Source organism: Colletotrichum siamense (assembly GCF_013390195.1).
Source record: "Colletotrichum siamense strain Cg363 chromosome Unknown KSG_Cg363_contig04, whole genome shotgun sequence".
Classification (NCBI taxonomy): domain Eukaryota; kingdom Fungi; phylum Ascomycota; class Sordariomycetes; order Glomerellales; family Glomerellaceae; genus Colletotrichum; species Colletotrichum siamense.
The window spans coordinates 5,093,884-5,116,375 of record NW_023501017.1 but is presented as its reverse complement, the minus strand read 5'-3'; the positions used below and the strand labels follow the sequence as shown (position 1 = coordinate 5,116,375).

General features: G+C 52.1%; 10 protein-coding genes across 10 annotated transcripts; 5 read left to right on the top strand and 5 right to left on the bottom strand.

Moving 5' to 3' along the window:
* Window positions 1-769: 769 nt before the first annotated feature.
* och1-1 (Initiation-specific alpha-1,6-mannosyltransferase) lies at window positions 770-1,838 on the top strand (the record flags this gene model as incomplete). The annotated part of the gene is made up of 2 exons (XM_036639127.1): window positions 770-1,092; window positions 1,157-1,838. The coding sequence occupies 2 exons, from the start codon at window positions 770-772 to the stop codon at window positions 1,836-1,838; spliced, it is 1,005 nt and encodes a 334-aa protein (XP_036496419.1).
* Window positions 1,839-2,728: 890 nt separating this feature from the next.
* On the top strand, window positions 2,729-3,861 carry Pnpla8-1 (Calcium-independent phospholipase A2-gamma; the record flags this gene model as incomplete). Its single annotated transcript, XM_036639126.1, has 2 exons — window positions 2,729-3,141; window positions 3,210-3,861. 2 exons carry the CDS (start codon window positions 2,729-2,731, stop codon window positions 3,859-3,861), a joined length of 1,065 nt encoding a protein of 354 aa, XP_036496418.1.
* Window positions 3,862-5,995: 2,134 nt separating this feature from the next.
* CGCS363_v007276 (Secondary metabolism regulator LAE1) lies at window positions 5,996-7,421 on the bottom strand (the record flags this gene model as incomplete). The annotated part of the gene is made up of 7 exons (XM_036639125.1): window positions 5,996-6,053; window positions 6,102-6,737; window positions 6,788-6,828; window positions 6,890-6,956; window positions 7,007-7,138; window positions 7,195-7,244; window positions 7,305-7,421. 7 exons carry the CDS (start codon window positions 7,419-7,421, stop codon window positions 5,996-5,998), a joined length of 1,101 nt encoding a protein of 366 aa, XP_036495462.1.
* Window positions 7,422-7,909: 488 nt separating this feature from the next.
* CGCS363_v007275 (uncharacterized protein) lies at window positions 7,910-8,451 on the bottom strand (the record flags this gene model as incomplete). Its single annotated transcript, XM_036639124.1, has 2 exons — window positions 7,910-8,307; window positions 8,367-8,451. The coding sequence occupies 2 exons, from the start codon at window positions 8,449-8,451 to the stop codon at window positions 7,910-7,912; spliced, it is 483 nt and encodes a 160-aa protein (XP_036496417.1).
* A 160-nt stretch (window positions 8,452-8,611) lies between these two features.
* Window positions 8,612-9,886, bottom strand: PUT3-3 (Proline utilization trans-activator; the record flags this gene model as incomplete). Its single annotated transcript, XM_036639123.1, has 3 exons — window positions 8,612-9,190; window positions 9,256-9,701; window positions 9,754-9,886. 3 exons carry the CDS (start codon window positions 9,884-9,886, stop codon window positions 8,612-8,614), a joined length of 1,158 nt encoding a protein of 385 aa, XP_036496416.1.
* Window positions 9,887-11,413: 1,527 nt separating this feature from the next.
* RSB1-3 (Sphingoid long-chain base transporter RSB1) lies at window positions 11,414-12,460 on the top strand (the record flags this gene model as incomplete). Its single annotated transcript, XM_036639122.1, has 3 exons — window positions 11,414-12,111; window positions 12,170-12,244; window positions 12,304-12,460. 3 exons carry the CDS (start codon window positions 11,414-11,416, stop codon window positions 12,458-12,460), a joined length of 930 nt encoding a protein of 309 aa, XP_036495461.1.
* Window positions 12,461-14,327: 1,867 nt separating this feature from the next.
* On the bottom strand, window positions 14,328-15,819 carry CGCS363_v007272 (L-pipecolate oxidase; the record flags this gene model as incomplete). The annotated part of the gene is made up of 4 exons (XM_036639121.1): window positions 14,328-14,640; window positions 14,708-14,933; window positions 14,992-15,307; window positions 15,379-15,819. 4 exons carry the CDS (start codon window positions 15,817-15,819, stop codon window positions 14,328-14,330), a joined length of 1,296 nt encoding a protein of 431 aa, XP_036495460.1.
* Window positions 15,820-16,953: 1,134 nt separating this feature from the next.
* Window positions 16,954-18,920, top strand: prlL-17 (MFS transporter prlL; the record flags this gene model as incomplete). Its single annotated transcript, XM_036639120.1, has 6 exons — window positions 16,954-17,210; window positions 17,263-17,332; window positions 17,397-17,465; window positions 17,526-17,570; window positions 17,750-17,846; window positions 17,911-18,920. 6 exons carry the CDS (start codon window positions 16,954-16,956, stop codon window positions 18,918-18,920), a joined length of 1,548 nt encoding a protein of 515 aa, XP_036496413.1.
* Window positions 18,921-19,053: 133 nt separating this feature from the next.
* Window positions 19,054-20,358, bottom strand: CGCS363_v007270 (uncharacterized protein; the record flags this gene model as incomplete). The annotated part of the gene is made up of 4 exons (XM_036639119.1): window positions 19,054-19,562; window positions 19,920-19,944; window positions 20,000-20,286; window positions 20,340-20,358. 4 exons carry the CDS (start codon window positions 20,356-20,358, stop codon window positions 19,054-19,056), a joined length of 840 nt encoding a protein of 279 aa, XP_036495459.1.
* A 1,072-nt stretch (window positions 20,359-21,430) lies between these two features.
* nmr-1 (Nitrogen metabolite repression protein nmr) lies at window positions 21,431-22,354 on the top strand (the record flags this gene model as incomplete). Its single annotated transcript, XM_036639118.1, has 1 exon — window positions 21,431-22,354. The coding sequence occupies one exon, from the start codon at window positions 21,431-21,433 to the stop codon at window positions 22,352-22,354; it is 924 nt and encodes a 307-aa protein (XP_036496295.1).
* Window positions 22,355-22,492: the final 138 nt, after the last annotated feature.

The following is a 22,492-nucleotide window of genomic DNA, read 5'->3' as shown; positions in this document are numbered from 1 at the left end:
TACGAGGCAACCTTCAGCTCTCCATCGTGCTGGCCTCAGTCTTGGCAGGAGCTACATCGACATCCGCGGCATTTGCTGCTCTCTCTTCCCAATGCATATCCAGGGGTTCACGACGCTTCTGCCGACTCCAGCAGCTGTCAAGCCAGTCTAGCGCCATTGATAGTGTTCCTAACCGAATCGTACCGTCTGCTCGGCGCGTGTAGCTGGATTATCCCCGTTAGCATCAATGTCTCCCGACCGCGAATAACGTGGCTTCTTGGCCAACTGAGGCTGGACCAGTTTGATTCCCGGAGACGAGTTGCTCTGAAAGGGCAAGTGTCTGCGAACGGCGAAAACGGGCTTGCTGTAGGCTCTTCTCGCCCCCCTATTGCGACTTACACCAGAAACGGCAATTGTGGCGCACACATCTGGATTGCCTCAGCCGCAGCAAAGGGATGGATTCTGTGCGGGTATGGAACGAACACACGCGCAAATATTCTGCCCACTCTCCCTTTGCCATCGGCATCTTCCCTCCAAGGGGGGATCTAGAACTAGACTAGAGATGATGGCCCTATCCAGCATTCTTGTATAATATTACCAATGTCCCGTTCCCCCCATCTGACCTGAGGATGGTTCTTCAGGTTTTCCCTGCCAGGTCTTCCTCGTCTTACACCAGAACCCCAAGCGGCTTCAACTCCAGCTAGGAGCCCTTCCTCCCTCTCGGCTTCTGGTGATACTCCCCCGTCAACCGTCCGCAACGATGTATCTCTCTCACCACCAAAAGCCGCCAATGTCGCCCATCTGGACGCAGCCCCTCCAGCACACGGCAAGGTTCCGGTACAGGACGCTCTATATCGCCTCCGCCCTCACCCTGCTCTCCCTGTTCTGGATCTGGGGCAGCCACCGGGGCTCGTTCTACTTCGGCAGCGGTCATGGCCGCACGCTGATGCCGTCAGCTGTATGGAGGACGCACACCTCGCACCTCATCCCGCCCAAGATCTGGCAGATCGTGTTGCCCAAGAAGACGCCGCAGTCGGACAAGGATTTGGTCATTGACGCCGAGAAGCTGGGTAGCTCGGCGACGTGGACGGCCATGAACCCGGGATACGAATAGTAAGCTTCACCTATCCCCTCAAAACCAACGTTCCACAAACAACCGACTAACACTCGACACCAGCACCCTCATGGGCGAGACCTCCGCTCTCGAATACGTAACCCGCCACTTCGCAAAGGAACCCCGCATCATCGAAGCTTACAAGAACATGCCCAACGTGGGCATGAAGTCCGACTTCCTGCGCTACCTCATCCTCGGCCTCGAGGGCGGCGTCTACACCGACACGGACACCGTCGCCCTCCAGCCCATCGACGACTGGGTGCCGCCGCACCTGCGCGACCGCGTGCGCCTCGTCGTCGGCATCGAGTTCGACCGCCGCGACGGCAACGGGTGGTACGACATCCTGCACTGGGTGCAGTTCTGCCAGTGGACGATCGCGGCGGCGCCGGGGCACCCCGTATTCCGCAAGATGGCGCAGCGCATCCTCGGCGCGCTCGACGGGCTGGCGGCCACGCACGAGGTGCCCGTCAACGAGGTCAAGCCGACGAGCACCGAGGTGATGAACTCGACGGGGCCGGCGGCGTGGACGGAGACCGTGTTTAAGCAGCTGCAGGAGTACGACAGCGAGCTGACGGATATCAAGAACCTGTCGTATATCACGGAGCCGAAGTTGGTGGGCGACGTGCTGATTCTGCCGATTGATGGGTTCGGGATGGGGCAGCCGCATTCGAATAGCACGGTTGGGGAGCCGCCTAAGGAGGCGTTGATGAAGCATCTGTTCCACGGTTCTTGGAGGGGAGAGTGAGGGACAAATGAAGTTGGAGATGGGATAATTAATGGCGTCGGCGTAATGGGGATCTGGGTTAACGTGGGATGATATCACTACTTCTTTTGTCATATACTTAGAGACGATCAATCAATTTCAAAGCCTTGGCTTGATGATTCCAAAACATGAACAGTTTGAAACATAAGTCTTTACTCATGATGTCTCTGCATATCCCTCTTCACTGATCGCGGCGTCTTACTGATGACTTCCATATCATGATATCATGGTAGAAACATCAATCTAGAATTTGTCCCCGAACGTCACTTTTAATGGTCTAAAAAATGCCAAGAGATTTTCGTTTCACGACAAAAGCTCACTTACTAGGAATATTTTTATGTGTCTATGGAATTAGTTTGGGGTTCCCGTGTGATCAACCTGGAAGATGATGTTAATGTTGCCATCCTCAGGTTGAAGTTACCGCTAATTTCCTCTTTGGGTCACCCGCAACCCCTTCCGCAGCTACCCGAATTATCCCGGCGGCACAGCAGTTCCAACATACCGCCATTCCGGAACATCTCGCTGCCGATTGAATAAGAAAATTCTAATCAGGACCCACGATGATAGAAAGAATAGTCGCATCTGCGATTTAGAATCAAGGCTTCTATCAGTGCAGTTGAGATCTCCGAGAATACGCGCCTGGGGAAGAGGTAAATGAAACGCCATTGCTTTGACGGAGTTCAGCTATCACCGATATGTCTTCTCGAGTGCTAGCAACATGTAAGGCCCACTGTAGCATTAAGCTAAGGAGATGTCATGCGCTTTCGACTTCCACATCTCCAAATTTGCAACTACGAACATCATCTCCCGCTACCAAGCACCCTAATGGAGCGCGTCTACTAGCTTTGGACGGGGGTGGCGTCCGCGGAATCATGTCTCTCGTCGTTTTGCAGAACATCATGAAACGCATTCAAGTCAGAAGGGGCCTGAAGGAAGAGCCTCGCCCTGTCGACTATTTCGAGCTGGCTGCTGGGACTAGCACCGGAGGCATCATCGGCCTCTTGCTGTTCCGATTCCGGATGACGGCTACCGAAGCCATCAAAACGTATGACGAGATAGCCAAGGATATCTTCAAACCCAAGGTCTACGGCTACTCTATTGACTTTCTCGGGGAGAAGATTTCTTCTTGGGTCAACAACAGCAAGAGTGTGGTCCAGAATAGTCGCTTCGATGGCGAATCTCTCAAGAGGGCCGTCCAACGGGTAGTCGCAGACCATGGCCTGGACAAGGACGACAAGGCGTTGAAGGGAGATGCGCTACTTCAGCACCCGGCGGCTGGCAGGATGTAAGAATACCAGAAAGACGCCCATATTGGTAGCCTCAGGGTGCATCATTGACCAAGGAGATGCATAGGATCATCTGTACAACAGCTCAAGATAGGGCCGAAACAGCTCTGATGAAGACATACAAGGACAACAACAACTACGTCTCTTCGGTAGCAAACGACATCATGAAAGAACACCGCGACAAAATCACAATCTGCCTCGCAACGAGGGCGACGTCCGCCGCCCCGACGTATTTCCCCGAGGTCAAGTGGCCCGAGGGAGCGAAAAGGCAATTGACCTTCTGGGACGGCGGTCTTCTCAACAACAATCCCATCGACCAGCTATGGAACTCGAGATATGACCTAGTGAAGCCAGGCGAGCCGGAGCCCAAGATCTCCTGTGTGATCAGTCTTGGCACGGGGTGGGAGAGGGCGGATTCGCCAAAGGACTCGTTGCTCAAGATCACAGGGGTGCTGTCGACCGTGATGGCCTTCTCGACCAACACGAACGCCAAAGCCAAGGACTTTTCGCGGCACGTATCGATGCTGAATCAACGTGCTGAGCATGCTGATACCAAGTACATTAGGTTCAACCCGTCGCTGGGGAGGAACAAAATTGGCCTCGCGGATTACAACAAGATGGAGTTGCTGAAGAAACTTGCGAGGAACTCTGTTACGCATCCGAAGGCGCATGAGTGGATTGAGAGGGCAGTCGATGCCATCTGTCCGAAGGATGCATGACTACTTATTACCTACCTTGTGTGATCTAGTGTAAGATATGTACCTGTATGAAGAATCAGCAATGCGTTGTGATCCGTGCCGAATAGTCCACACCTTGATAAGCAGTAGTTCGCAAAGTTTGATTGATAACAAGCATAAAATGGCTGCATTTTCCACGTTCAAACTTCGATCTCAGATAAATCGTCTTCAAAGATTTCATCCTTCCTCTATATTTGGAGCCATCGAAAATGGCTGGAAGGAATCCTCAAAAGAGACAAACGAGTTCCCAGGAGGAACGGGAAAGGCCGTTACAACCAATCAACCAAACCTCTCTACCGTTTGAGATCAGACTCATGATTGCAGAACTGGTGATACAGGAAGAGGACAGGGCACGAGAAAATGCACGACAAAGGGCACGACGAATGAGAAGGTACCAGCAGGAGCTAAGGGCACAGCAAGAACAAAGAACGACGAGGCTGCTGCAACTGGTAGCGGCCGGTGCAGAATGGCAGATCGTCATCGAGAAGGAATTGTTTGCATCCTTGAAGCTACAATCAGTGGCTGACATGTTGCGGCTGGGACGAATTGTCGACCAAAGACGAGAACGCTACATCAAGAGGATTCGATTACATGTTGAATTGGCAGATTACGACCACGACGTATGTCAGCTTGCCGAGAACGAAGATACCATGAGACTGAACAATAAGATATTCAGTCGACATCTTGTACCTCTTCTCAACATCCTCTCCCAATGGAATAACAGCAGCGGCGTGACGTTGGACCTCAGCGCCGCTTCACGCAGCGACGCTCTGCACACCTTTAACAAAATGGAAACCGATTGGATGGACAACTATGAGTTGCTGAACGATTCACCGATTCATGATTGGTGTATCGGGGCAAGAAAACGTACCCTGGGGAGCCTGTTAGACTTGGTTTTCCATGACGATGTCCAGGTCGTCTTGCCGCCGGTCCCAGCCGTGACCAGATTCATTCTTACACGACGTCACTTCCGAAGCCTTTCCCCTGAAAGCGTGAAGCTAGTCCTTGGATGCTTCCCGAATCTGGAACAGGTTGCATACGAGCCTTACGCAGGCGTTGACGCCGAGTCCCAGATTGAGCGTGATGCCGCAATTACAGCTTTGCTGAAGGACCTGCCCCAGTCCACTCGGATCCTATCGCTTTGGGAGTGTGGCAGGCTATGGCTGAACGAAGAGCCAGTCAAGAAAACCGACCATGACATGGTGTTGGCCGCAGCAAACGCTAGCCACCGTCTCGAATCCTTTTGCGTCACCTTCGCCTTAGAAGCGCACGACTTCTTCAGCGTCAAGCTTCCGACAAATCTTGCACCGTGGCGCAACCTTCACACCCTATCTCTGACGTCAAGCTGGCTGACAACGAAGGACTCTGGGTTGATGAATAGATTTCTGCTCGCAGCAGCAGAGAAGGCACAACTCATGCCCCAATTACGCATAATGGAGCTGTGGCATCATAAACTGGTGAGATTCGCTGGAATTTCAGGATGTTTCTTGTTTCGGTATGAAGCCGGCAACCGACTCGCAAGGGTCACGGTTCACCGCGAGAAGCTGCCGGACTTTAGCCTCGCGAAGGAGGTCAAAGAGGCTTGGAAAGCTGTGGCCGGAGGCAGTCTTGAGTTTCGTATGATGGGCTTGGAGCGGTTCTATTCCTTGTACTATCAGTATCCTAAGGTTGGTAGACTTCTCGGGGTGTTGAGGCAGGATTTGGGAGGTGGCCCTGACGGGTCGGGAACCTGGAGTGTGGACATGTAGGACCACGCACTCTATCAGTCACACCTGCATAGGAATGTGGAACCATGGCTCAGATCTGCTTGCAATGATAGTGAAAGGACCGAGTCTTTTTAGCATTTCACAGGCGAAGTGAAGGATCCATAAGGCAAATAGGGGTAATATATGGCCAGACTTTGATTTAGGCTCGAAGAGTTAAAGGTATGAAGCCGTTCAAAGACACATTCTCGCAAGATAAGAAATACAGCAACATTAGCCGAGGAATCTTGCCATTATCGGCCTTAAAAATATTACTCTGTGTTGCGCCTCTTGAGTTGCTTAATGGATCTTTTGAGACGCCTCGTCATTTTTTGAATATGTAACCATGCCAGATATAGCCTCTTTGCCGGACTTTAGACTACAGGAGCTGTCGTTGCCTCTTGCTCCGGCTTACGAGCATAGACCAGATGGCTAGCATTTGTTAGTGACTTGAGCCAGAAAATGTTATAGAAGACTCACAGGTCAATGGTTGGCTGTAACTTCGCATCCTTCAGCGCCTTACGCTTCTCGGCAATGAAGACGATGGCTTCCGCATATTCCCAGCCCATGATCTCCTTCAGGAGGAAGGTGCCGAACCCTTCGAGGGACTGATCAAGATACTCCAAGAAGCCGGTACCTACTTCCTTGAGGAGCGGATCGTTTGGCCATGACCCGATAGGAATTGGCCACTTCTTCTCGACAATATCGACGAAACCAGCTTCCCGCAGGTTGTGCGCAATACCAGGATCGACGCACTGCTTACCAGTCTTTCCAAGCTTGTCGCAAGCGGCGCAGATATTCTTGGCCCAGGCTTTGTAGGGGTGACTCTCGTCCATTTCCTGGACCTGCGACCGCACTTCGATGTCGAACTCTTTGACTTCAATGTAGCCGCCGGGCTTCATAGAATGAAGGGCTTCTCTGTAGAGTCTTGGCCAGTCGGACACACTGCCTTCAAGGTTGCGGATATGGACGAAGTCGAAGAAGTCAGCAGGGAAAGTCCATTCCTGTTCAATGTCGTCGATCTGGAATTTGCAGTTGGGCGGGACCCATGAGGGCTGAATGGGCGAGATATCGACGCCAATAACCTCCGCTGACGGGAACTCATCTGCAAAGTCGCTGCGAATGATGAGCTTCAAGTTTGACTTAGAGGCTTTAGGCAAACTCACATTGCCCAGATTCCGGTTCCAGTGCCGACATCAAGAACATGCTGCGAATTGTCTAAGTCCTCGTTTCAACTCATTTGGATCAATAAGGTATTAGTAGTTTACCTGTGGACTATCGCCAATAGGCGCGAGGAAGAGCCTGTCATTAAGAAACAGCGTCATCCAGTAGTGACTGTCAAAATATCAGCGAGCTTCTATGAGTCTTCAATGTTATTGACTTACTTGATTTCAAGGCCTTCGTTCTGCTTCTCATCGTTTGGCCCCCAGTACTCCGTCTTTTGAGTGTACGTGCGACCGTGGAGGCGGCGGTATTCTGAGATGCTTTCACTCAAAGACGCAGTAGACGAGCGGAGGCTGCGACTGATGAGCATTTGGTGTACTGCGGAAACACGCCGAGTTATCCTAATTACCTGTTCGTTTCAGCCTGGGACTCATTGTCTGTCTCTTCAACACCAGGATCCTGTCGAGTACTAGAGTTAGCACAAATGATTCCCAAAGGCCGCGAAACAGAGTCACTCACAGCCGCAATAGGCCCTTCGTCGGGACCTGTACCCGCATTTGCTGCAGGTGGCGAGCTGGTCGCCGCATGAGCTGTCGCGGGAGCCGTCGCAGGAGCTTGGGTAGGAGACGCAGACATGTCAAGCGAATATTGAAATTGAGCCAGGCGAAATGATGAGACAGCAGAGGCAGAAACCGAGGATCTGGGTCAAGGACAGAAAAGCGACAGAAAAGCAAACCCAATACCCCGCAGCACCGAGGGCCCCTCCTTTCAGAGTGGTTCGTTGTTTGTCTGTTGGTTCTAGACGCACCACTTGCATTCCGGATGGGCTCGCCAAGAACACCACCGAAGCCGTGTTCCCCGACGAATGAAAGCGCCTTGTCAATTGCATGTTCTAAGCCATTTTTGGCATCTCGGAGGACAGCCGACATTTATTGGCTCAGCACGGAGATAGCGCTGTGAGTGGGTAAATCAGACAGCCAAATCGTCTCTGCTGGGGTCTGACAGTCGTGGCGTGGCAGGGGGCGTTGAGTGTGCAACGCGTTGTCCTTTGACCACGTGGGGGCTCTCAAGTGAAGAAACATCCCTTTGCGACCCTTATGGCTTCTTTAAATTGCGACCGGTCATTAGATACCTTGGGTATACGAGCTCAGTATGTTTTCCCAGTCCGTGTCGCACCAGATCTGTTGCTCACTGCCCATGTCCGCGAACATGAAGTCAGAAAAGCTCGAGTTCTCGTTGGGAGTTTCGATCTCTGTTCTCGTCTGCTCGGCCAACCGCTCCTCTTCTTGAACCCTCATAACCATCGCCTCGACATCGGATAGCAATGCGTCATGGTCTTTCGCAGCGGGGTTACCGACGCGGGCCATCTCTCGAAGAAGCTCTCTCGTCCGAGAGTAGAGGGCCGCATCATGATCTTCTGAGGAAGGGCTCGATACTCGGTCGCAATTGATTGATACGCGCGCGAGAGCTAGGATAGATAGTCCAGAGAAAAGATGGAGAGATTCCCAGTATCCGAATTTTGCTTTTGGAGAGGCACCCTGTGAGTACTCACGTGAATCGCGGAGTGTGGTCAGCACTTACCGATCTTGTCGTAATTCCAAAGACCTAGGAGAATCTTGCAATTATTGCGAGCTGCCTGAAGACATTGCATCTTGACAGCTTTCATTGCGTCTCCTCCACCAATTGATGGAACGCCTGAGCGACCAGAGCTTGTTTGCTGACTATTAAGTCGACGTGTCTGGACTATGGATGAAAGTCGTTGAAGATAGAGAGGTCTCAGGAGTAAGATGGAACACTATGAATGGTTAGTAACAGTGTCTAATAGGTCACTGGCCAAGATCGGGACCTGCCTGGTGGTATCTCATATAGATGGAGGCCAGGATCCGCCCGTATTGCGCTTCCATTAGTCTGGTAGGAAGGCTATCCTCAAACGTGAAGGTCATGTTGCTCGGTAAGTTAGCTCTCCAATCCTGAAGCATGTCGATGCAAGGTTTGATAATGTTCAGTCGTCTCTCGTCATCCACGTCTGAATGTTGCGCGGCAGTGATTACAACATGACGCTTTATCTCGCACAGCTGAGTTGACGCAGTCAGAAGACTTGGATCCGAGAACTGTTCCAAGTCTTCAGGAGTGAGCCCAGCCGAGCACGGTAGTTGCATTCCCTCGGGGACAGATGCAAGAGCGGGCGACACTCCCAGCTCGGTACTGATCATTCGGTCCATGCAGTATGACGTCCACCAAAGTCTTCTTCTGTGCTCATTCATCACTCGAACATTTTGCTCTGCGTCAATTGGCGTTTGAGCGGTCACTGGCTTGTGAAGCTGCAGGAGCTTGGCAAGAGCACAGCTTTGACTAGCGTACGAATACGCCGTTTTCCTCCGATTCAGTGAATAGCAATAGAAAGCCTTGAAACCGGTTAGCGGTTAGTTCTGGCTCTTGGTGACTTCGAGTAGTGGAGGATTCGACTTACAATGAGATTGAGAGCCTCAACATCTTCTGAGACCGGCTCCTCAGACGACATTTTCAGCAGCATCAAACCCTGCTCAAAATAGTCTGACCCTGGCGGCGGTGGTGGTGCTTGTGGCGTTTCAGAAGACTCCGAGTTAGACGTTGGTGAAGAAGATACCGGAGGCAGGATGCCGTAGGGACTAGGAGGCTGTTCGCCCGTGAGCTGCATATGTGTGGATGCAGTCATACGCGAGCGATTGAAGCTTTCTGCCAGAGCCAGAACAACAGATACCCTGCAGAGCCAATTGCGGTCTTTGGATTGGGAACTGGGGTCAGAATATGTCAACATCAGTCTGTCACGGAAATCCTTGCGCAGAAACCAATGGTATTCGCTGAAGCCCTCCTCGAAAGCTTGGAGGAGGTGAAATGCGTATGGTCTCGGGGGAAGTCTGAGATGCACCTCAGGATCTACGGAACTCGGCATCAGTCTTTTTCTCTCGTCTTTGATTGATCAACTCACGCAAAAAGTCGAACTTGAGACGAGAGTATGTGTACTTCTCCTTCCGAGAAAGCAGTGTGTGGAAGAACTTTTCCGTGCTGCAGTCTTCCGGCATCTCTTCTTTGATGATTCTACTGGTCTTTGGAGGAGACATGGGCGCAGCAAAGTCGGGACTCCGAGCGTCTGTTTGAATAGGCTCTGGTGCATGTGATGAGTTCGAAGGCGATTGATTTGATCCTCTCCGAACGGAAGCCAGCTCCTTTTCGAGCATTCGCAAGTAGCTCTCCGAAACAGTCGTGAACTTTTCCTTGATGGGGTAGACACACTCCCGACGGCGCACTTGGCAGCGCTGACATGGAGTTCCTGAAATCCTTCATCAACTCCATGTACCTTACTCATTGAGCGGCAGTGGAAGACGTACCTCCATTGCATTTGAGCTTCTGCCCATGACACGCCTTGCAGGCCACAGAACTGCGGCCCTTCTGAGCTGGACTTGTCACCATGATGACGTTACCGGACCGATTGAATTGCTCAGTTGAGTATGCTAACGGCCCGATGTCTGCGAGGGAGTGATTCAAAACGGCAAACGCCAAGACGAAATTGACATGAGCGATACCGGAGGGCGAGTTCCAAGCTATTGGGAATGTGGCAGGGAACAGCATCGACGCGTGCACATCAATTGCGATAACACCGCATGAATCTTTGCGGAGGCCGTCTTGATAACGGCCGGGGCGTCCAGCTTCCCATTTAAGGAGCTCGCAGAGGGGTTGTACATGCTGTTAACAATGCCAGGCGGGGCGGCATGCACCGGCCCCAGACGCTAAGTGGTGGATGTTCAGCGTAATGGTGTCGCACCGCGGCCTGTCGCTCTGCGAATCGTTGATGATGCAGGGATTGAGGTTTCTGGGAAGTTGGGGTATCATTGTATCTAGGTAGACTTCGGGTTTGGGACTCGGTGTTGGAGATGATTGTTTGTGGAACGGGTGGCTACCTCGCATTCCCGCCAAACGGGCAAGTCAAGGGCATGTCAGTGGCATTTGGTGTGCATTCGGCCTCTTGACGGTTATGAGAAAGTGATGAGTCGGATTCCAGGAGTTGTGGCTGCATATTTGCTCTGCCCGGAAGCATTGCCGTAGCTGAACTGCGGCAGCATTTCCGGTGCCCATCGATCGGCTCATCAATGCACCATCTCGGCCCCCGAATCCTCTTCCGCTCTCACATTGAGGGCAAAGAAGAAGCCTTGTCACTTCCAAGGCCATGATGTATTGTTTTCAAAATCTTTGGGGGCTTCAACGAGACATAAGAGGCAGGGGGAGCGCCCGGGATACCGCCAAGGTAGGAGCTAGTGCAGAACGAGTCTAGTGTACGAGGAACGAGACGGCTTACCGCGCAGATCCCGTTTGAATCGTAGGAAATCCTTCATGGCTCTATTTGTCCACAAGCCTCAACTCTCGTGATTGCGGAATTTATTAGTCTACGATAAACGAAGTACGGCATACGGCTCAATCGAGAGGCCTTACACGGATCTTGATGTGTTATTCAAAGTAGGAGGAGTAGATGATCTTTTCAAGATGTTCAACAAATATAAAATCATGTCTTCCACAATGCTTTAGAATCTGAAAACCTGTCATACTACATCTCATCAATATTTAATCATCCACGGCAAAGCCTATTCTTCAAAATGAGTAAGTGCACCGAAGTTACCCTTAATTGCCCAGTTGAGGCTACGGTTTATGGCTACTACCCAAACGTCGGCGGCAACGCCTTTCTGTTATCCATCTTCATTCTCTGCACTGTATCACAGCTTTTCCTCGGCGTCAAATATCGGCTCCGTGCGTTTACGACCGTTATGGTCATTGGTTGTCTGCTCGAAGCACTGGGATACATCGGACGGCTGATGATGAGCAAGAACCCCTGGAGCGGCATCGGTTTCCGTTTGCAAGTCATCTGTCTCATTCTCGCCCCGTCATTCCTCGCCGCGGGAATCTACCTCACGCTTAAGCATCTCGTCCTCTACATCGGTCCGGAGAATTCCCGTCTTGCCCCGAAATGGTATACCTGGATTTTCATCAGCTGCGACGCAATCAGCTTTCTCATGCAGGCGGCCGGCGGTGCGGCTGCGTCCTCTAGCGACGGAGGAAGCGCGGCCGAGACGGGAAACAACATCATGATTGCCGGCATCGCGGTTCAGGTCGTTACGATGGGAATCTGCGGCTTACTTGCTGTGGACTTTGCCTGGCGAACGTTTAGGAACAGGAGTCGTGGGTCAGGTGATTCAAGTGCGTGGAACCAACCAGCGCAGCCTAGTTGGATGTTCCGCTTCTATCTGTCTGCTTCCGCGGCAGCATTTATCGCCATTTTTATCAGATGCATCTACCGGTAAGACGCGTTTGAGAACATACAGCGACAGGATTGTTACTGACTGTCTGGTATGCAGTCTCCCGGAAATGGCTGGCGGTTGGGGCAACCCACTTATGCGCAAAGAAGAGGAGTTCATTGTCCTCGATGGCATGTAAGTTTAGTACAACTTAATGCATTTGGGGCGGTTTCGATGTTGACCTAGACTTTTAGGATGATTGCAATTGCGTGTCTTCTAATGTCAATTGCGCATCCCGGAATCTTCTTCCCTGCCATCAGCTCTCGTAAAGGAGAGACCTCGAAGACCCAGGCTAAGAGCACTCAGCCGGTCGACTCCGAATATCCTATGGGAAGCATACCCGCCTCCTAATGATTTATCCCGTGTCTACCACTACGTCGACGTTCTCTAGTAACACAGGCTCCAATGCCGTTAATGGGGGTTGTAATTGGTTGCGCCGAGACTTTGGTCAATGCGTCGCCCGGCAGATGCTTCATGTTGGTTTTTGATAGATTACACTATGGATTGCTCCGACAGAGTATTCGGAATTGGATGAGAGTTTGGGCTTAAGTTGCTGTAAGTCATGATTGGTTCAGAGACTATAGAAGCCAAATAGATTGAGGGCAGACAATACATACACCTATTCACCTAGCAATCGGGGTTTCAATCTGCCCGAGTAAGTCAACCAAGTGAGTTTCCGCCCGTGCGTGGAGAGATTGACGAACCATAGCCCGAAAGCCAAGACTCCCGACCGTAAAATCACGAACGCTACCCAAGAATCTTCCGGACCAGCCGGATGGGAGATTGCGTTGGGGTCTTAATATCTAGGCGCAGAAGAGGTTACGAATGCTGCAAGTCACCAAGCCGCTAGGTAAGACATCAGCCCGTCAGCGCTACACAGTCAGTGGCTTAGCTGCTGACCCCGCGCCGTCAACGTCAAGCACCGCACATAAATCTAGCGTTGTCGTACTTTTTCGTACACATTTCCTCATTTCGACTTGCAAACCCTCTATTTGTCGACGATTCGAAGTCCTGCAGTTATGCCGAGTAGACGTCCACACGCAAAGTCACGTTTAGGCTGTGCTCAATGCAAGGCTCGTCGCGTCAAGGCAAGGCCACTGAATTCACTGTTTGACTCTGGGCTAACATGAAGCTCGTCAGTGCGACGAAACGTACCCAAAATGCAGGAATTGCCAGCGGTTCGGAAAGAGCTGCTCATATGCATGGGCAGACCCGTACTCCAAAGCGGCGAATATTTCAGATGTATCTTCCCCAATCAGCAGCCCCGAAAATTGCACCGTGGGAAAAGACATTCCATCGATGGTCCAACTCACATTCGACGCGCTGGACATGAAGTTGATGCACCAGTTCTCCACATCAACAGCGAGATCTTTGTCCTTGATCCCGGACGCACAGCATATCTGGCAGCACTCGATACCGAACCTGGCCTATGATCGACCTTTGTTGATGCATGGTATTCTTGCCCTGGCCGGGACTCATCTCGCAAACTCCACATGCAGCGTTGAAGATATGCCGCGGAGCCAAGTCTACGTACGAGCTCTCCATCATCAGCAACTTGGGCTACAACTGTTCCGCCACCAGCTGCAGTACCTTGAAGATACCACTGCCGAGCATGAACCTCTGATCATGTTTTCTGCCGTCATATGCATCTTGACTTTTGCTCAGCTGCAAAATACTAGAGAAAATTTCAAACTTACCAACCTCCTTGAAATATTTGCCGCATTACGAGGAAAGCGGGCTTTGTGGGCGTCAGTAGGGAAAGCGCCTCATAGCCAAGAGTTGGCAAAGCTTTTGTACGAACCACGAGATCCCGAGACTCCAGGATTTGAATCCGAACTTTTAGCACTGGCCGGTCTTCAAACTGCAGCCAAGAATCCAGTGCTGAAAGACGCTATCATTCAATTACGACCGTCCTTAGTTAAACAAGCCCCCGAGTTTCGGCTCGTTGGAGGCTGGCCCACAAGTGTCTCTGACGACTTTATCAACCTCATACAGATGAGGGATTCAATGGCACTACAAATCTTGCAGAGCTACTGTGCTATTTTGTCCTCTCTTCGGGATCTATGGTGGGTCGGGGATTGCGGAGAGAAATTTCGTAGAGCGACTGGTCTATTAGACTGAGATGAGCTAATTGGCTTTCAAAGCACTCATTCTCAACCCCCCAGGGCCATGTACTTGCATTACTATAACGTTTCTCATCTGGTATCTATGTATGCTTTCAAAGTCGACTCCAAGTCCATGGCAGCTTACCACCTCCTGCAGCATTACGGCTTCGCCAACCCGATAAGTCAGAAAGATCTCGAAGAGGCCAAGGGTGGGGATCTTGTGTGCCCTCAGGAACTCGGCCATTCTTCCAAGACCATAACTCCTTGTAATCCTCACTCAGTTTGCCCTCCAACATATCAATAACATACTTGCCAATGATTGGCAAGAACTTGAAACCGTGGTTAGAGCCGACTGTTGCGACGAAAAGGTTTTTAGTGTTGGGGTACGGGCAAACTCTGAAGTTCAAGTCCGACGCAATTCCATCCCTGTTCTCAGTGTCAGCCATTGCACCTGCCATCTCCTTGCATGCATCAAGACGATCTTCCGACTTACCAGCAAAGTTTGGTGGAAACGAATGGCCGATCAGCTAGCTCTGGGATCATCTCACGCACGAAGGTCCGCATCTCATCCTCAATCTCCTTGGGGCACCCGTCATCTGGGTAATCTCCAAGAGAATGCGTCACGGAAGCCCCGGCGACATATCGGTTGCGATAGTTCGTGAGCAAGCGCACACTGCAGAGTTTGATCAACCCGTTCTCATCCGGTGGGAAGATGATGCCTAGCGTATGTCAGGATTCTATCCCAAGTCGCACCCGATGCGGGGAATGTTAACTGACCTTGTTCAAAGTCGTCGATAATGGGGATGTCCTTGTACTTCTCAACCTCGTGTGGCTCTAGCTTCATCACACAGATGACAGACGTTTGCGCCACAACCTCCTTCTTCGCATCTACTAGCGTCGCCGTGTTGGCACCAGTCGCGAGTACGACAATGTCAGCCGTGTAAATGGTTCCATCTGCAGCGATAGCGCCTTTGCAGGTTCCGTCGCTGTCATACAGCAGCTTTTTGACGTATCCGGCTTCTCCGCTAATGTACTTGACACCCTGTGCTTTCGCGGCGTTGGCCATTCTCAAGAGCGCCTGACCGGATGGCACCTAGAACAAGTCTCACGTCAGTTCACAACACAACATTCAGTGATATCAATCATCATTGATAAGCAACTCACCCAACCAGCCACAGGACTCCAAAGATTTGTCCAGTCCGGAAAGTCGCCCGTCAGTATGGGCCACCTCTGCTTCATCTCTTCCGTCGACATGAACTTGACACCTTCACGGCCGGCCTTCTTCGCGGTCTCAACGGCGCTGTGGAGCCATCCCCGGGTCATGCTGTGTCCGCTCATGATCCACCCTGTCTCGCGGTACATGCCTGCGAAGATGGAGCTGGGATTGGTCCACTCCCGCATGGTTTCGTCGCCGAGCTTGGCATACAGCGGGTTAGGGTAGTCGGCACGGACGACCTTGTTCAAGTCGGTCGCTGCTGAATCTTTGGAGGGCGCATCGAATCGATCGAGGACTGTGACTGAGCTGTATCCACGTAGGGACATGTGGTATGCCGTGGATGTACCGAAGACACCGCCTCCCACGATGAGAACGGATGGTTTAGACATTATGATTGAGGTGGATTGTGATGTTTGTTGCTGCAAAGCTGCTGGTGTAAAGTCGGTTCTTGGGGTTTGGTTGATTCAACTCTATTCTGGCGGTACTTCCACGCGGTCAACTATAAATGGCTACAACACACCGAATTGCGTTCGGCTCACAAAGCAACCTCGACCGATCATGAAGCCGACGCAATCTTCGGCGAGCGCATCGGCTTAAGCACACCGCAATCTTCGGCGAGCGCATCGGCTTAAGCACACCGCAAAGTGCATTGTGTAGTACCCAACTTTCCCCGCGTTTGCGGACGTCAATCGATCCACAATGAAGAGCAATTCAAAGTGAGACGGCCAACAATACCACGCATGTTTGTACCCTCCAAGTCCGACGTCGATTAGCGGCAGACTAGGCAAATGCGTCACCTTGCCGCGGAAGACCCCTGGTCCAAGGGATACTGCACAATGCCCATCAACCAACAAGGATTCCACGAGCGGTCATCACGGAGGCGGGCACCAACTCCGTGAATGCCCAGGCTCCAAGAAATTTCAATCGGCATCAGTCCGCCGATGTCGAAAGCGAGTCTGGCTGCACAAAAAGATAAAAGGAGCCATCGTCAGACCCGCCCTCCAGTTCGGTTTCTCGTGCTCTAGCGGCCGACTGATAAGTGACCGCATCCTTACGGGCTTCAATTTCCATTACCACCACCACCCCGCAATCCCGTGAACCCACCAGACCCGCCGGCAATCCGTGCATTAACAGCCGATACCTACGAACACTGAGAGCGTATTGACGTTCGGGCGGAGAACGTTGCATTTGGGGCATTCCATCCGCTGGCCTCTTCCTTGTCGGCACCTATCTCGTGAGAGATAGCGTTATCGCCGATTGGAGGGAGCTTTCCGGCTTGGACCTGCCCATCGCTGAGGTATCTCGCACAGAGAGATACCTCTAGGCCGGGCAACATTGAGGGATTGAGGGTTTCGAGGAATTGAGCTGCTGATCAAAACCGGCCAGTATGTGCTTGTTGCCGTCTACACCTCCCCGCTTGCTGAAACCAGTTATTTAACAGCGTCCTGGGACCAGACTTGGTGTTCCTTGACCGGGACCGTTTTGGCACGACGACGTTATTACCGTCCAACCCAAACTTCAACATGGCGACCGATATGAAGACCGATAACGAAGACCCAGTCAAGGTTGACTCCCAGAAAAAGAAGTACGACACCACCGACGAGAGCAGAGCCAGTTTTGAAGGACAAACCACGGAATGGCCAGCGAGGCCATTGCCGGAGCTTCTGAGGAACCTATCAGAAGAAGAATTGAAGGATCTTGAGAAGAAGTTGATCCGAAAAGTCGATATGCGAATGTTGCCAACGATGATCTTGATCTACATCATGAACTATTTGGACAGGTTGGTTTCTCATTAGTTCAAAGCCCGGGATACAGACTTACCGGCGGATTAGGAACGCCATCGGATCAGCGAGACTGGGCGGTTTAGAAAAGGATCTGGGATTGACGGGCAGCGAGTTCCAAGTAAGCAAACATTAAAAAATGCTCCGTTTCGATGCAAACGACAGCTAACGACTTTGGCACTCAGACCTGCGTATCGATCCTCTTTGTCGGATACATATTGATGCAAGTGCCGTCCAACATGTTTTTGAACAAGGTAAGACTGAAAATCCAGCGCAGGACAATTGAATAAGAAACTGATGAAGCTTCAAAACAGATCGGTCGTCCGGCAATCTATTTGACTGGATGCATGGCAGTCTGGGTAAGCATGACGTTCCCTGATTCTATTCCCAGTCAATTAAGCGATCTACTGCTTCCCGCTGCCCATCATCGCACGACTGCATTGCATGAGTGTAACGTGACTGGGGATACCACAACCGGATCTCGGACTGTGTAACCACACATCATGAAACAGCGTTTTTGGCTGACAGGAGCTGCCAGGGAGTACTGTGTGCCTGCAGCGGCGCAGCGCATAGCTTCGGCGGTCTCTTGGCAACTCGCTTTCTGCTTGGTTTCGTGGAGGCAGCATTCTACCCAGGTTTGCAGCATCCAATCAATATCGCTCATTGAAGAATCGCATCGCTAACGAAACACTCAAACAGGATGTCTTGCCACCCTTAGTGCATGGTACGTCCGCAAAGAACTCGGCGTCCGGACCGGCCTCTTTTACAGCGGTTCAATGCTTTCCGGAGCCTTCTCAGGCCTCATCGCCGCAGGAATAACAAACGGCATGGACGGTCTCGGCGGCCTCCTCGCGTGGCGCTGGCTCTTCATCATTGAGGGCTCGCTGACTGTCCTCATCGCCTGCGGCGCCTTCTTCATCCTCCCCGACTTCCCGGCAAACACGAAATGGCTCACGGAGCAAGAACGGCAGATGGCCATGTGGCGCATGGAGGTCGACGCCGCGGGCGAGGAGGACTGGACCTCGTCGTCCGAGCAGCCCATCTTTGCCGGTTTCAAGATGATCATGGTCGACCCCATCAACTGGATCCTCGTCGTGCTGGTGTACGGCGCGGCGAGCTCCATTTCGATCAACAGCTTCTTCCCCACCGTCGTGGGAAGCCTCGGCAAGGACCGCATCACGACGCTGCTCCTGACGTCGCCGCCGTATCTGCTCGCGTGCATCGCCTGTGCAGCGGTGTCATGGAACGCGGACCGCACGAATGAGCGGTTCTGGCACACCGTTGCACCGTTGGCCTGCTCGCTGCTGGGGTTCATCATCTCCAGCGCTGCGACGGGGATCGGCCCGCGGTACTTTGGCGCCATGATCATGCTGCCCGGCATCTACACGGGCTTCAATATGTCCATGGTATGGACGGCAAACACGATGTATCGGCCCGCTGCCAAGCGTGCGGCCGCCGTCGCGTTTAACAATGCGTTCTCCACGTTGGCAGGTATTTACGGCTCGTACTTGTATCCAAACAATGCCGCCCCGCGGTTCGTGCTGGCTTTCAGTGTGAACGCTGCCATGGCTTTCATGGCTATCATAGCCGCCGTTGTACTGCACTTCGTGTTGAAGAGAGAGAACAGGAAGCTGGAGTTGAAGGAGCAAGAAGCTGAGGCTGCTGGGCAAGTGATTGCTGTCGGCAAGGGATTTAGGTATCTCATCTGAAGAGTCTGCTGGCAGTGCAAGTTATGGCGAAAGTTGTAATGTCCCAAATTATGTAGTGTTCCGTCTATGGTACTCCCATATCTCAAATGATAACTCATAGTCAATGGCGCGAAGTCATTCACGACTTCGAAGTTCAAGCGAAAGACGGTACAGCGCTGCCGGAGCTGATCGCAGTAGTCATGATACCAAGATAGTCCATCAGTATCTCGCCATCCTTGTGCAGGTCTTGCTGCGCCCAGATGGATCTTACTGTGTTCCTAACCCCCTCGATACTACGTATACGCGTATCCCTCTGTGTCCTTTCGATAAGATTGATAATGGCTAATCTCTGGTCGTCCCTGTGTGCTTCGCAAGCTAGGATGAGCAAGGGGAAGAAGTGCTCGCAGGAGCATGACTGGATAGGGCCTGAGAATGCGGCATCGACGAGAGCATCGAGGTCTTCTGCTGGCTCCCACGGGCTTTGCGAGAGTCGCGCAAGATATATCTGTGTTGCTATTTGATAGAGGTGGACGGCGAACATGGAATCGGACGTGGGCTCGGCGGAGGCTGATTCGATGGAGACATTTCCTACCCTGCTCTTCAGATCTTGCAGATGGTCTTGGTAATTCGTATTGCTGGTCCTGGGATCTCTTGAATCGAGAACTGTGTCGCACACTTCAGAAAGCAGATTCAATATTGCGAATGTAGGATTGACGGCAGGATGGGTCTATGAAAGAGCACATCAGTGGAAGCAATGGACGCTGGTGATGGACAGATTCCTTACAGGCCTATGTCTCGTCAAAGACAACCTTTGGGCAGCTTGGGACCTACGGTTACTTCTCGATGGCCCCTCTGGAGCCAGCGATTGATGTCGCCAATGGTGCATAGCGAAGCGTGAAAGTGTTTCGTGATAGTGCACCCATTCAAGGAGGCGGCCTGTGTCGTTGTTTGATGGTTGATCCTTGAGCGGAGTTGCTTGAATCATATCTGTAGCCCCCCATACATGCAAAACCCACTCACTCGTGCCTTCGATTGGCTGCAACGTCTAGAGCTTAACGTTAGGCACTCCGTTCTGCCCTTCAATTTCAACGGACACTCACTTCAAAAGCCCCTAGAAGCATAGATGCGGCCACATGTTGCGCGGCTTTCTCCGGGGTCAGGATTTCGTCGTTGACCGAGGCCGACAGCAACTGGAGAGCGCGACCTTTAAGCTGTATAGTCTGCTCATTGAGACCACGGCGGTGAAGGGAGGAGAAGGCGAGCAGCGCGTGGAAGAGGGCGATGCCGGAGACTTCATCGTGCACTAAAGCCATGCTGAGCAGGACATCCCGTATCTCGGAAGGACGTTGGCCGAATGTGACCAGCGAGACATGGGCAAAGTTATGGACTATGTTGGGAATGTTAGAACACGCACATTGGGATTTTAGTAGGAAGGCTTACAGTGATAGACAAGGTCCATGTGATTGATATGCCGTTGAGGCTGTATCCTCGGCTTTGGGGAATATTCCAGGGTACGGGAACGTGGTGATTCTCCAAAGCTGTAGCCGTATTCTTCCAGATCCTGCCAAAAGGTATTGAGGAATACAGCTTTACCAGGCTTACGGCTGCTCGCAAAAACGACAACGTTATGGGTATTTTTCCCCGTTATTGCACGCTTTTTGTCGTGGTCTCTAGGCCAGGAAAGTCGCATCTCATATCCCAGACATTCTTTCCTCGACCGCGCGCACTTTTGGCACTTTGGCCGGGCTCCGTCACATTGGATCTTGCGGTCTACGCGCAGCAATTAGTCGTCCTCCCTCACCTACATTCGAAGTATGTATTTGGCATTAACACTGACCTGCACAAGTCCAGCAGCCTTTCCGGACCTTCATTTAATCGACGGATGGACCGGGCGTAATGGGTCCGGACACGGCGAGTTCTGAAAGCCGACTTCTGGCAGCAATGACTGGGGATCGGACCACCGTGAGTCGAAGGACCCGGAGAAAGTTGCTTTCGATGGGGTTGCTGACGCTTTTATTGACTTCGCAATGCAGCCACAAATCTGACTATTTGTAAGCTCCCCTAAGCCCTTTCGAGATGTCTTACACTGGCATCTAGATCAAAGCCACGCGGGCAATGGTGGCTCAACCTCGCAGCGATTGGTCGCTGTAGCCAAAGTGCGACGAAGGATTCCCATACCCCACACGAAGCAACTTTTATCGACGCTAAGAGCTGCATGATTGTCTCTGATCTTGGGTAGTCTTGAATGCTCGCGCCTTTCGGCACTCAACTCGCTCCGTGAACTGCTGTTGCCAGACATGCACGCGAGGTTGCAACGGATCATAGGTGTACGAAGACAAGTTGATGATTATCAATCTGAAAATGGCCCTTTTTTCAGGAAATCTTTGGGGGAGATTTTGATATAAAGCGGCGTCTGTCCGACGAAGATGGACCATAGATGAAAGGAGCAACACACAGGCTTCACAACCATCATCTTCTCACACTTCCATTCAACCAACTTACCACTGCTATCATCCTCACATATATCTAACATGTCCACTTACCTCATCACCCAAGCAACCGGCCAGCAAAGCCGCCGGGTCATAACCCACCTCCTCGCCGCAGGCGCCCAAATCCACGCCGTCGTCCGCGACCTCCAAAAGGTCCCATCCGTCCTTCAAAACCCGAACATTACCCTATTTCAAGGAGAGAGCAAGAACTTTGACGACATCTACCGCGCCGCCCAGGGCTGCAAAGCCGTCTTCCTGAACACCGTCCCCTTCCCCGGCCTGGAAGCTCTCCAGGCCAAGACCGTCGTCGACGCGTGCCGCAAAGCCGGCGTCGAGAGTATCGTTGCGACCACAACGCACGGCACCGCAAACAAGGCCATGTGGGACGACGAAGCGACGAAGAAGATTCAGCTGCATGATTACTTCGCGTCCAAGGCCGCTGTCGAGGATATCGTTCGCGGCGGCGAGTTTGAGGCGTACACTATCCTCCGGCCGGCTGTCATCCACCACGATTTCTTCGTGCCGGGGGCGTATGGGAACTTCCCACGGCTGCCGACCCACGGTGTCCTGGACCATTTGCTTGATGATGGGGCGAGGGTGCCGTATACAGATGCCAATGACGTTGGGAGGTTTGCGGCGGCGGCTTTGCGGGATCCAGTCAAGTTTGGAGGCCAGGAGATTAATCTCGGAAATGAGGTGCTGACCATTGAGGAGGTGCGGGATATCTTGGTCAGGGTCAGTGGGAGAGAGGTGGGCGTGGCGCAGCGGACTCTTGAGGAGGTCGAGGCGATGGGCATCAGCGTCTTTGGCCAGAGGTTCCACCTCATGGCGAACATCAAGGATCTCAGCTGGACGACCGCAAGTGCGAGGGAGGTTGAGGGAAAGTTTGGGATTCCTCTGACTTCTGTTGAGCAGGCGTTGCAGAGGGACAGGGCACTTCTCCTGGAATGCCTGCCGGTCAACTAGTTTCCTCATTACTCTGCGTCTTCACGCGATTAGGCTCTTATCTGTGTCTGAATATTATCTTATATCTACTACATTGTGTTTGTAGGAAAATACGAGACGCTCTTTGAAATGAACCCTAGGCTCCTATCCATGTTTGTT